At 38.6% G+C, this 13,787-nt stretch overlaps 1 protein-coding gene across 2 annotated transcripts; it reads left to right on the forward strand.

The window, feature by feature from the left end:
- Window positions 1-990: 990 nt before the first annotated feature.
- On the forward strand, window positions 991-6,598 carry sybl1 (synaptobrevin-like 1). Of its 2 annotated transcripts, none has more exons than XM_032555435.1 (8): window positions 991-1,156; window positions 1,498-1,682; window positions 1,852-1,909; window positions 2,127-2,285; window positions 3,878-3,968; window positions 4,416-4,483; window positions 5,258-5,350; window positions 5,546-6,598. In XM_032555435.1, exons 2-8 carry the CDS (start codon window positions 1,537-1,539, stop codon window positions 5,612-5,614), a joined length of 684 nt encoding a protein of 227 aa, XP_032411326.1. In that variant the 5' UTR covers window positions 991-1,156; window positions 1,498-1,536; the 3' UTR covers window positions 5,615-6,598. The 2 variants fall into 2 exon arrangements, with proteins under 2 accessions (XP_032411326.1, XP_032411327.1); XM_032555436.1 differs by having other exon boundaries at window positions 2,148-2,285.
- The last annotated feature ends 7,189 nt before the right edge of the window (window positions 6,599-13,787 follow it).

Consider the following 13,787-nt stretch of genomic DNA (forward strand, 5'->3'; position numbering starts at 1 on the left):
ACAAACAAATAACTAAATTTTTAGTACATTTTGGTGTCATTAAATGAAATTATTTTCCATAGTACTGAAAGTCTACACAGGGTTTTGTGGTCATGGAGCATGAATCATAAATTGAACCTATAAGACCGAAGAAAAACAAGACATTATGGACGTACGAGATGGAAAATAAATATAATATAATATAATATAATATAATATAATATAATATAATATAATATAATATAATATATGTTTGAGCAAAATTTATCATTTTATAAATGGCATTTCATTAATATCCCATTTAAGCCACTATAGCTTCAGGAGCTTTTTACGTCACAATTGCATAATTTTACCCAGCTGTTTGTAATTTATAAGCACATATTCCAGCAAACCTTTCGAAGAGTAAGTGGCGGTAATGCTACTTAAAGTTTGTTGCCAACCGCCAATAAATTCAAGAAGACGAAGAAGAAGAAGAACCTTTCGAAGGTGTAGCACCACTGGAGATGGGCACCAGCACATCCTCAAACCTGCAAGGAAATAAACTGTGGTTCGTTTATTTATAATTTTTGTCATTTTGACTATTATATTTATTCATTTAATATTCATATACATTAATGAGCAGTTCAATCTATTATTTCCATTCGCACAATTTCATGAATTGATGGAATAAAACTTAAAAGATTATTTACAAAACTATCAATAAACTTTCGCTGAAACGTTCATTGACTACCTAGAAATGTAGTAACTATAGCAGCAGCTTTTTGGGTTTGCTTTTATTGTCATTATTTTTTTTTTTAAAAAACGCTCTGTTTCATAATGTAGAAAACTTACGGACACTAGAAGTAGCCTGAGATGCAATTCAGAGGGCAAAATTAACTCCTGCATTCTGGCCCGTCTCAACGTCTGTGCACGTTGAAAACACGTGACGATTTAACGACGTCACGATTAGCCTGGGAATTTGTAGTTTAAACAGGGAACGTACAGCACTAACGGTTTGAGACAAAAGGGGAAGCAGAAACTACATTTCCCGGGGATAACAAGAACGAGTTTCCGGTGTTGCGAATTTGCAAGCAGAAGTCACTCGAAAGAGATTAGCTAGCGTGCTAGCAGCTGAAACACTTTCAGATGTAGAAATTTGAGCCGAGCGGGGGAATTTAGCTATACCTGACACAAAGAGGTAATGTGTATCTCTCATAGTTGCGTTATTTCTGTTTGTGGAGGGAATGACAATTTGTTAAAACCTCTCATTTTCACCTTAACGCCACTCTGTATGTTGCTAAACAACAGCAGAGCTCGTTGTTTTTCTGCTGTCGTTGTCAGCTTTTGGTTTTAATTCTCGTCATTATCCTGGTTATACAAAAGAGGCGGTGGTAACGAGCTTAGAGGTGAACTCTGCTTGTATTTTTACGCTCTCTGAGAGCACAGTGGGGCTTTTCTAGTTTAAAAAATACTCTTCAGCCCTTTCATGTTCTTTTTTTTTTTTAATCTCTTACAACTGTCTGCTGTTTCCTTTTGTAGACGGCAGATAGTAGAGCTAAGAAGAACCCAGCTGTTGCCATGGCAATCCTTTTTGCCGTGGTGGCTCGTGGAACCACTATCCTGGCGAAGCACGCCTGGTGCGGCGGGAATTTCCTGGAAGTCACCGAACAGATTTTGGCCAAAATTCCCTCAGAGAACAACAAACTGACCTATAGTCACGGCAGGTAAGCGGACACTCGCTGCGTGTTACAGCCACAGCAACGTCAGGCCTGGCTCTTTCAGCCGTAAGGAGTTGCAGAGGTGTTTACATGTTGTCTGATTTGAAGTGTATCCCTGTGTATCATCAGCATAGTTGCAGAAGTCAAGTCTGACCCGTTTTTTATTTTCCTCTAGCTATCTCTTTCATTACATCTGCCATGATAGAATCATCTACCTGTGTATCACAGATGATGTGAGTATCTCCTAGCTTTAAGTATAACAAACAAAGGCACTTAATCCCGTAGGACTGTGGGATTATGCATTTTTTTGTGTGTGATTATTTTAGAATGATGATGTTTCTGCTGTGATTGTTTGTCGGCGTATATTTATATCTATTTTTTTACATATATACATTAATACTACACTAACAGCAACATCATCTTTAAGTAAGTTTACCATATCTTTTCATGTTTACCTCTTTCGCGTGCCAGGACTTTGAACGATCACGTGCATTCGGCTTCCTCGGTGAAGTCAAGAAGCGCTTCCAGACCACATACGGGTCCCGAGCGCAAACTGCTCTACCTTACGCCATGAACAGTGAATTCTCCTCTACACTTGCAGCCCAGATGGTGAGTACACGGAAATCTGTGTGTGCAGGGGAACATTTATTTTGCGAGAGCCGTTTTGTGACTTGACTGCGTGGCTGTTTAGCACTACGATGAGAAGGTTTAGGTGTTCTGATGTTCTTTCTGCGCATCTTTGGTTGTTTATTTATTTCAAAGGAGAAGATTTATTTATTTCAAACATGATAGAAGTATAAAATCACACGCATGAACAAGGAATGCAAAAGACGCACATTTCTGTACCACAATAATCTTAACATGCTCGAAAAGGAGCAAGAAGAATTACTTATGAACTCCTACCCCATAAACTCGTATCATATTTTCAGATGGACCCTCATTATTAAAATAAAGAACAATAAACATAGGGTAATTAATTTTCCATTTTATCTGGGTTTACATATGTCTAAATATATGCATCCATACACTTACAGTCATATGCATTAGCCTCAATTTGCACATTTGTGCTAACTCTCACCCATATTTCTATACATTGTGAAAATAACCTCCTTATATTTTCTAAAAATGTGTTAAAGTTTGACTGTGTAAACAAAACATGTCATAGTTTGCCATAAAGTCAAATTTTCATCTGACAAGTTAATAATAATAAAAATAATTTTTAATCTGAATAACCATATCAGGTTATTCATATGTTTGAAAAGAGTAAAAAATGCCATAAAGCACAAAAGTTCACCACCACCTAAGCAACCCATAAAAAAAGCAGAATGAATAGAAGAATCGCAGTGACTGCCCACTTGCTTATCTGGGAGCCATAGTTTTAAGTTTGAAGAAAATAATTTAAAAGACCCATACGTTCTAACGCTCGCTGGTATTTTATACCAGATGAGACCAGAAGGAAATTTGCTAACGTTTCCCAGCTCATCAGATGATGTCTCATTGAAATATCGCAATGATAATATCCCACAGGCTTCATATCCAAGACGTTCGATGTCTGTTTGTAAAGTATCTCTTCAGGCTTTAGGGTAGATGCCTTCAGCTTGTTAAACACTCATGTGAGGCAAAAATCATAGGATTCATGAATATTTCTGCAGCCACGCTGGATAAACTGTATCTGGTACACCTAAAATTAATTTCCGAGATTAAACTTGAGCGTTCTTGTTATCTCCTTAACATGAGGTTTGAATGTTAAATTTGTGTCGGACACAAATCCCAAGACATTTAACTTGTCTTATCAATGTGATCTTTTATTTGTAAATAAATACATCTGGGTCAGTATGGATTTACATGCACTAGATTATGACCAGCATGGACACCCTAACTGGTTTGCAACAAACTGTTTGGCTCTGTCAGAACCAGCACTAGGTTCAGTGGGCTTCAGTGCTCAGGACTTTGTCTCAGATTAACCGCCGTTCACGCTTTCATTAAGTATTGATCCGGAACCGACAAGCTCTGCTGCTTCAATCATTTAGACTTACCCACATTGCCACTCGCACACACAAAATTACCGATCTGAAATGACTGAAATTAAGCCAACACATTTGGAAAAAATTACCATCTGTTTTCCAAATTCCAAAAGTTAATACGATTTTAAAAGTTGTCGAGTCATATCCAAAAAAAAAAAGAAAAAATCTGTTTTGCAGAAGCACCACTCAGATCCACGGGGGACAGATCGAGTGACTGAGACTCAGATGCAAGTTGATGACCTAAAGGGTATTATGGTCCGTGACATAGGTAAGTAGCTCTATAGGCTTATAGAAAACGTTATTATCAATAGTGATTTTTAATAAGTTCTGGAAATTTTCTTAGTTGTGGAATAAGTGTAATCTACTGTTAGTAGTTTATGTGGCTAAAAATGTTTTAGAAAATAACAAATGGAAACGGTTTAAAAGTTTGTTTCTGTTAGGACATTATTCCTTGTTCAGTCAAGATACCACACAAACTTTCTTCTGACAAATATTATATTTGAATTCTTATCTCCCTTAACCTCATTAAATCCTCCTGGTTGGAGCAGTGTGTCATCCCCCGATGCTCTGCCAAGGCAGTGCTGGTGTCTGCTTGAAGTAAAAGCTCCAAGCCGACATCGTAACACATGAAACTGCAGGAAACATTTGACGGGTTTTTCCAGTCTCGCGTCGTTGCATGTTTTTATTTGCCCACGGCTCTGTGTGCTTTTTGCAGACCTGGTCGCTCAGAGGGGAGAAAAGCTGGAGTTGCTGATTGACAAGACAGAAAGTCTGGTTGATTCAGTGAGTTTTAAAATGCAGACACTGACTTGTGGTTGCCATATATATATATTTTTTACTTTATGAATAGTATTGAGTTGTAAAGATTGCATACAATTGATCCTTTATTGGATTTCGTCACCTTGTGTCGAAATCCAACCCATTGAGCCGCAAGCCTCAATGTGTTTCATTGAGATTTTATGTCATAAGGCAGCATAAAGTAGTGCATATTTGTCAAGTAGAGGAGAAAATGTAAATGGTCTCCAAATCTTTTAACAGAAAAAAAATGTGAAAAGTGTGCTGTCCATTTGCATTCAGCTGCTCTGAGTCAATGCTGAGTAGAAGCAGGTTTTGCTACAATGAAATCTTTTTACAATTAAAATAAAATCTCTACTGGGTTTGCACTTTAAGAAACTAACATTTTTGTCCATTTGTGGTTGTAAAATACCTCAAACTTAGATTAGATTTAGAGTCTGTAAACATCCATTTTCACACTGAGCCACAGATTCTCAGTTAGCTTTAGAGCTGGACTTTGACTGAACCACTACAACACATAAATAACGTCCAGTCAGAGGTCTCCCTACATGTTCCCCACTCCAGTCAAGGCTTCTGTTTACACCGGATTTGACACAGAGATGATGTGCTGTGTTGGTTCCCCAGCATAAAAGTTTTAATTCTGAGCTCATTTTACCATTACGCCTTTTCATGTTTTTTATTTGTAAAATGCTTCTGAAAACAATCTTTCCTTTCACTGTACACACACAAGAGTGATTGTCTTTCCATCTGCTGCTCCACCAGTCGGTCACGTTTAAAACCACGAGTCGTAACCTCGCGCGAGCCATGTGTATGAAGAACCTCAAACTGACGGTTGTCGTCGTGCTGGTTGCTCTGGTGAGTATAAAAGCGATCGCTGTCAGTGATGAAATGCTCCTCCGTAGCAGCTGACCTGTTTAAGCAGAAACGTACCCTTTTATTTGTTTTTTTTAAGATCGATCTTTCTAAAGGCTCTCATTGTGTGAGCTCTGTCAGAGCTGCTCAGTCTTGTGATAATTGTAGCAGTCGGTGAACTCTCTCTGCTCCCTCCAGGTGATCCTCTACATCATCGTGTCTGCTTCCTGTGGAGGCCTCAGCTGGCCGTCATGCGTCAAGAAATAAGACGGGAGTGGGGATGAAAGCGGGAGGCCCGAGGAAGAGGAGGAGAAAGACCTGTTTAACTTCAAATGCCAATGGTCGAACAGACATGCAGCGCTCTTTTCCACCCTCTCCCCCCCTTTCTAACGTCGCCGGAAGACGCATGCTTCGTCTCCTCCTCCTCCGTCTGTCGCCCTCACGCTACAAATCTGCACAGTTATTTGCCTTCAGGACCCAGGAGTCCCAACTTTTATGCCCACATTTCTAAACAGTGGCCTGAATCCGATGTGGGAGAATAAATCTTGTCCTGCCGTCCGTCTGGTACATCCATCCCGTCTCATGCGCTCGGTGGGCCTGACGTGTCAGGTTGTGATCTTTGTCTTGCACCTGTGTCTGTGTAAATAATCCACTCAGACTGATGAACTACAAAAAAAAAAAGAAAAGAGCCAAGTGTAACTTGTTTGTTTTTGTTTGCTTTTTTTTTTTTATGTCAGAAGAAACATGCGGTACCCGCAGGCATCAGTAGCATCCATCTTTTGCTGCAGATGAGTCAGCTGAGAGTTTGAGCCTGATTTAAACTACTAAAGTAAACAGTTTGGGCTAAACCAATGCAGTATACATATTTACATTTGCTTAATCACATAATGCAGCAGCACCTTCGGAATTGTGTGTTGTAAAATAGCAGATATTATCAAAAGAATGAATATTGATTAATACTACTGGTAGTTAATAGCTATTTTAAAGCATTTGTGAACCTGGCTGTGAACCTGATTGAAAGCTTCCTTTGTACCTTTCCCTACCAATGGGATGTTCAGTGTGTCCATCATCATCCTTATTATTTTTTTTAACACAGTGCACTTTTGATAATGTACATAGCTCTTTGTCTTCTGGCATCATATGGCTTTTGATCATGGTGTTATTTAATTACTGTACCTCCAGATTTAAAAGAATAAAATAATCTGATGGCTTCGAGTGGAGGACCTCCGGATAAAGCATGTTGAAAAGCAAGATGGAGCAGCTTGTCATTATATAGTTGATGGAAAAGTGAGAGTTTCCCTTCAGCTGGTGTGGCAGTAATCGTCTAGGTGGTCGGAAACTCATCAAAATGCCTTTAAAAATAACCTAAAATTTAAATATACTGTATATGCTTATGCAAATAGTGGTTGTATGAACTATATAATATCTGCTGTTTCTTACACGTATCAAAATATTGCCAAGTAGATACATTGTTCTATATTGAGAAGCTAGAATAATTTTATTTTTTACATCCATTCTCATGTCTCGTATGATAAACATTCAGCGTCAAACTTTCTTAATATCACAATTTATTCATTTTTCAACCTGTCATCAATGCATACTTCAATAGAAAATTCCAATCTAATAATTTAAGTAATTCAAATCTGGCAAACTTGCAGTAATTTCAGCAGTATCTGCATGTTTCCTTTTTTTTCTCCGTCATATGTCATCTTTGTTTTTCTGGAACTAACCAAAGGAAATGTATTTTCGTACACAATATTTATAACTGAAATTGAATTTTCTCTTTGTGTTGCATAAAAAACACAAGAAGGAAGTGCAGTAATCTCAAGATTACTACAATCTTGAGATGATTGTGAAGAGAGACATGTGGCCACTAAAGCCTGCCGTTAAACAGCCACAGCTCAGGTGGAAGCATCTATTAACATAATGCTCTTAGTTGTACAGAAGCAGAAGTCTTGTTTGCAGCAAGTCATGTTGAGGACAAAGCAGAGTTTTTTTGCAGGGGTGGAACTACATACTTTCTGAGGTGTATGTGAACACATCATCTCCCCCACCGCCCCGCTCCTGGCCCAGGTTTAATATGTCCATACAGCTCTCCCTTCTTTATGCACTTATAAAATACAGTAATCCTGTTATGGAGCAGAATTTCAACGGGGCCAATCAGAAAACAGGTGGAGAAGTTGTAGTTTCAGCAGTGGTAACAGAGGAAGTGTGAAGCCGTTCGGTCCGTGTGTTGGCCACGTTCCCGTGGTTCAGCTCTGCACTTCTCCCTTTGAAATGGGGAGGATGGTTGTTGACAGCACTGGCAGTTTGCGGTAAGCTTCATAGCCTCCACAAGGTTTGCCTAGATGTTGGGTAGAGTTTAAAGCTTCAGAGTCCACACCTCCAGAGAAACGATATTGAGAAACGTTATTGAGAGTTATCATTTCTCAATAGCCAAGAGTTTACCTAGCAATTGGTGTTAATAATAAAAAAAGAACCAACACAAAAGTAGCAACCCCAGTCATCACTGATTGTGTGAACTCTGCACATACTTCATGCAACCTGGATCCTGCACCTCTCTTCTCTTGCTCCAGTCTCTGGGACTTTGACTTTTAAATGAATGCAAACTTTAATTTAAAGGAAGATTTGGGACCACGGAGTAACGGTCTAGACCTCAGGTAAGAAATATCCCTGATGTTGGAGTTGGGGATATGAACTTGCAGCAATGCTTCACAGCGTAAAACACTGCATTCCTGGTATTCTGGGCCCTTTTTTATCTCTTGGAATTCATTCAATTTGTTTACTAAAAATCTCCTTTTACTGCTGATGTATAACAAAAGGTATAGTTTAAATTTCCTCCTTCTCTCTGCTCCTGCTCTACATTCATGATGCCTCCTTTTCAACTTATCTGAGAATTCAAAGTTTAAAGGTATTTAAAATTTTGTGATATTAATCAGCCATTTAAAAAATAAAGAACTCAATTTCAAAAATACTTTATTGATCCCAAAGGAAAGTAAATGTTGTAACTCATTAATTCAGATTCTTCAAAGAGTTATTAGATTGCGATGGCTGGTGGCAGGAAAGATCCCCTGTAGCAGTCTGTGTCACAGTGATTCTGAAGAAGCCTCTGACTGAAGACACTCTGTCTTCCCAAGACAAGTCCCTTCTTATAGACGGCTTCACTGTTGCATCTCCAGTCTGTTGTCCAAATCCTTGGAAAAAAAATCATTGTTGCTATAGTAACGCATCACAATAACTTTTCAAATGTAAAAACATATGAATAAAAATCTTTCCAGCTCCTCACCATCCAAAAGCAGAAGGAATGGGTTTCCAAAAAGCAGCGAGTCTGATGGATGTGGATCAGCTGGGTGAGAGAACCGAGCCTAAACACTGAGAAACATCAGAGAGAACACAGAACAGAACCAAACCCAAAAGAATCCAGGAAATGGCTGCCCTGTTTGAATGTTGCCTAGCAACAGGTTTAAGCATTTCATCAGCGAGTTTAAAAGAAGTTTATGAACTTTGAAGGATTTTAGAAGATGCAGCTTAACAAGCAAATGAACGACATGGACGAAGCGTACAACCGTCTGTGAAAGTGAAGACTCAGGCAAAGAAGCCAAAACTCTGACGATACAAACTGTTTTGTCAGCTGAAATGCCAAACAATCAGGAGGAAAACGTGGAAGAAATAAAAACGGTTTCTCCTGAAGTATCAGAAAAAGCAGAAGTAGCTGCTGCTGAGCAGGACATTTCAGAAGAACAGAGGAGCCCAGCAGAAAAGATTTCATTGTGGAGGAGATTAAAAAAGGCGATCACTCCATCATGTCTGCGGCAGCATAAAGCACAAACATGTAATAAAGGACTGAGCATAAAGAGGGAAGAGAAAAGCAGCTGCAGTAAATTTTAACATGGGCTCTGTGATTTTAATTTATCAGAGTTGAGGGGCGAGAGAAGTCTCCATGGTTAGTTTGGGTTGATTATTATAATCTGGCTTTATTTAGTTGTTGTTTGTCCAGTTCAGGTGGTTTTAATTAGTTTGTATTTGCTAATTTTTATTAGTTATTAGTTAAATATTTTAATTGTAGTAGTAGTAGTATTAGTTCTTTCTAAAAAAGTAAGGGCTGCACGGTGGCACAGTGTCTCCGTGTATGCATGGGTTCCCTCCGGGTGCTCCGGCTTCCCCCATTCAGTCCAACATCCATGTTCATCTGTTATAATCTTTATCTCTGGTTCTAAAATTGTGTGTATACTGTATGTATATATATATATATATATATATATATATATATATATATATATATATATATATATATATATATATATATATATATCCTCCTCCATTTTCTGTTTTATTGTACCACTGATAGCTTTTTTTCCTACCGCTCCATCTTTACCTTGTGAAGTGCACTACATGAGACGATTAAAATTTAAAATAAAGAACAAAACTAGCCTTAGTTCGTTCTGGAAGGGCCACATGTCCCATTGACCTGTGTGGGAGGGGCGGTGAAGGAGCAGAGGGCCCCTAATCAGTCCTGTTCCTCTGTTATTGATCATTTCATACATTCACAAACAACTGTTAAATACAGAATATTCTTACTAAAACAAAGTGTCCCGTTTTGGCGCCCTCTCTAGTGCAGCGCCCCTATGCGTTGCATACAGTGCAAACCAACTTTTTTGAGCCGCTGATTTTTTGTTCCTCTTAACTTTTCATACCATCTAGGAACATTGAGCCTCTTTGTTTGTGGTCTACCCCTCTTGTGGAGGGGTTATCAGTGGTTATCTATAGAAAAACGATCAAATCAGAATTAAATCAATTATTGTGTAGGCCATAAAAACACATAACATTGTCATGAAAATCGTTTTTTGGTGCACATTTTCTTATGGTTTGGGATTTTTTTAAACCCAAATTTAATACTCCAGGAATTGAACTAGAGCACAAAACTGTTTTACACCTACACGGACTATATACAAATAATATCGGTATTTAATTAAATTAAATCGCTTATAAATCTGCCAGAGTAAGACCATTCTATCAAACGACCCTGTCTGGTAGGATTTAGCTAACATTTGGAGCTGATTATTAGCTTACAGTGGACTCCAAACCCACCGTCTCTCTATCTCTCATTCTCTCAATAGTCAAAGTTCATCCAAACAAACTCTTTCATCACTTCGGGCTGATAGCTAAAGCGTGGTAAGTACCAGTATGTGGTTTTAAATACCAGACTGGTTCCATGACTGTGCAGTGAAAAGCCTAGTAATGACCAGGTGGAACTAATTGCTCTCGAGACAACGTCTGGTCTCCAGGGAGACAGGTAGCCTCCTGGTTCTCATTTATGCTAACGTTTATTTATTTTAGTAAGGTATTTACGTTCTAAGAAAACGTTACATGCTGGGCAGGTGGTAAGATATTTTTTAATATATATATATATATATATATTCTTACGCATTTATTTTTAGAAGTTAGTTGAAGTTTGACATAAACTGAGGTAGTCCAGCACTCTTAACTAGCAAAACTAAGTCGCAGTTAGCACCGTTTGTATTTTCACTAACGGCTGGAATTCACTGTGTTCGTTGTAAGCTAGCGGTAACCGCCGTCCCGCAACCAGTAACGCGTCTTCCTTAAAGTCAAAGCCTTATTCTGTCGTAGGAGTACGACCCGCTGACGACTGCAGTGTCCAAACCAGCCGAAGGAGGAGAACAGACGGGGTCAGTCTGTCAGGTGTTGGCAAGGTTTTGATCAGAAACTGACTTCTAGAGAGATTTAAGATACAGCAAACACGGTAATAGGGTTTCATGTATGTCTTTTAACTACAACCTTTAAGTAATAGCGTCTTCTTTACAAAGTGAGTCTGTATACAGGGAATTCTGAGTAATCTGCCATGGACTATAGTGACTAAATAGGGGATCCAGTGACTGATGACTAAGTGGAAACAACAAACCATGCAGGAATTTAGATTTTTCAACTGTTTAATATCCTGATGTCCTGCTTTGGCCTTTCACAGCCTTGAATATTTCTATGAATATCTCACAAACTGTACCTTGATCCAGCCTCAGATACACAAACAGGCTGGAGTCTATTGGTCAGTCTACATCTCAGCCTAAATGTGGTTGTAGCATTTAGCTCTGTGCCCATTTATCACATCTAGATCATTTTTTTATGTTATCTGAAAATTTGAGATGTTGTTTGTGTAATTGTAATTTGATAAAATGGGCTCTGTGTTGGGTAGTTTTTTTTTTTTTGCCTTGTGAATATTGTATGAACTTTATTTTTAGGACTCTAAAGTGAGACATATTCTAGACGGGTCATCAATTCATCACAAGAGCAGTTAGGGTCATCTTGTGCTGCACATCGGCTTTCCAACTGTCTTAACCTTTTTGTATCACTCTAGTTTGTTTTGTCCTGGTTTTGAACCTGAGTGAAGTTGGCCACCCCACCTTCTTCAAAACAGACAAAATTGGTGTCAAGTGTTTGCGCTACATTTGTGCAGCAAAAAAATTGTTTGTGCTGCTGTCATTTTAAGAATATTAAGAAATGTTTCTAGCGGTCATGAAAGGTCAACCAGCCCCCTTATCTTCTTCAAATCAGAGAAAATTGGTGTCAATCAACTTGACTATGTTTGTGTTGGTATGTGCAGCAAAAATTTTTGTTTGTGATGTTTTGAAGATATTGATGAAAGTCTAAAGGTCAGTTAGATTTAGTAAAGTGGGGATAAGAGGGAGTGCTGGTTGACCTTTTGATATTTAAACTTTCATTAATGTCTTAAAAGCCAAAGCAGCACAAACAAAACATTTTGCTGCACAAACGTTTGACACAAATATTGCCTGATTTGAAGAAGGTGGGGGGCAACCTCACTCAGGTTAACAAAATTGCATCTCGTTCTACTGCTTTTTGTGGTTGTTTTCTTGGTTAGTTGATGTTTCATTTTTTGGCAGTGTTGCATATTTTACCTTTTTTTTTTAGATTTTTATTAGATTTTTTTGCTCATTGACTTGAAGTATTTTTTTTTCTTACCTTAAAGCAGCATTTCCTCTTAGTCAAACTTTCCAATGTCTTGTCATACAGTTACAGTAAACTATTTGTGGTGCATTCAGTGGAGTCCTTTACACTGAATTCAGACTGACGGATGGCTTGTGCTAATTTTACCAGAATCTCTTTTGCCCTTACCCAGAACTGCTTTCCTGTGTTTATATTTTATCCCCGTTTACCTTGAATCCAGTAGTTTGACCTGCTGCCTCGTTATGCAGCAGACTATCATCGTGTCAAAGTTGTTGGTGGCTGCTCCCGTTACTCATACCACCTCCTTGAGTGTTACAGATTATGTTCAGCTACCCATGCAAAGACAAAGGCACTAACTTTGATTCAGCTCAGTTTAATGATTAACCCAGGTACAAGGTTCTGCTATATGCAAGTCACATTTGTTGCAAATTAATTTGAGGTGTACATGAAATATAACTTTAACAAGCCAGATAAGGTAGTGCGTATCACATTATCAATTATGCCTGTCCAACGTACAGGTCAGTGTGTGTTCTGCCTTACTTGGTTAATATTGCTCAAAGGCTTCAATTACATAACCCTCCCATTTTAATAGGATTTCACAGGACATTTGACATCACAGCGATCTGCGGAGATCAACTCTGTGCAGTGATTTATATGTCATCTTGACTCATGATTGGTTCTTTGGGTCGTCTGGCTTTATATAGGTTAAGCAGAAATAGTGAGGGTCTTATGGAGTGGGGTCAGGATCAAATGACAAGCTGTTTCTGTTCAACATGAATGTTGTCAGCAAGGGCTTTGACAAACTTATCAACTGTACTGACCGCAGTTTGTGTAATGCAATGTTGATTTTGTTTATTTATTGCTATTTTTTTTTTTTTTTAACTTTTTGGATAGTTCTGATGCGCAGTGGCAACAAGGTATTGTTTTCACAGCAGGGCGGAGTTGATTAGCAACTCAAAAACTTAAATATCTGAACTGCAACTTCAACTCCAAATCCCAGAGGAGTTGAAAAGGAGGCTTCATGGAGAGAGAGAGAGAGGTTCAAACCATCTCTTCCATCTATTACAATGGGCAAGGATCATTTCTCCGACTGCAACGTCTTTATCCGGATTTTTATTCATACGACCAGAAATAAATTCAAAGAGGAGTGGCAAAGGGGTTGATTAGCAGTGCCTGCCAGCAACTGATGGGCTCATCCAGGACATGTTACTGTGGAATATTGTCTCTGAACTGTTGGCATGTCATGACAGTGACGTCGTCATACGGCAACAGTCTTCAGTCACAGGATTTTTCAGAGGTGACGCAAGACTGACTGCTACCAGATACCCTTTCTGCCAACAATCACCATCCACAACTATCCAAACTTGGAAGATAAGAGTTACAGCAATTTTTAATTTCTCCTTTGGGATACATAAAATATTATTGACCTGAATTGAAAAGGTGAGTTTTACTTCAAATTTCA

This window comes from Xiphophorus hellerii, chromosome 23 (assembly GCF_003331165.1).
Source record: "Xiphophorus hellerii strain 12219 chromosome 23, Xiphophorus_hellerii-4.1, whole genome shotgun sequence".
NCBI classification, from domain to species: Eukaryota; Metazoa; Chordata; class Actinopteri; order Cyprinodontiformes; family Poeciliidae; genus Xiphophorus; species Xiphophorus hellerii.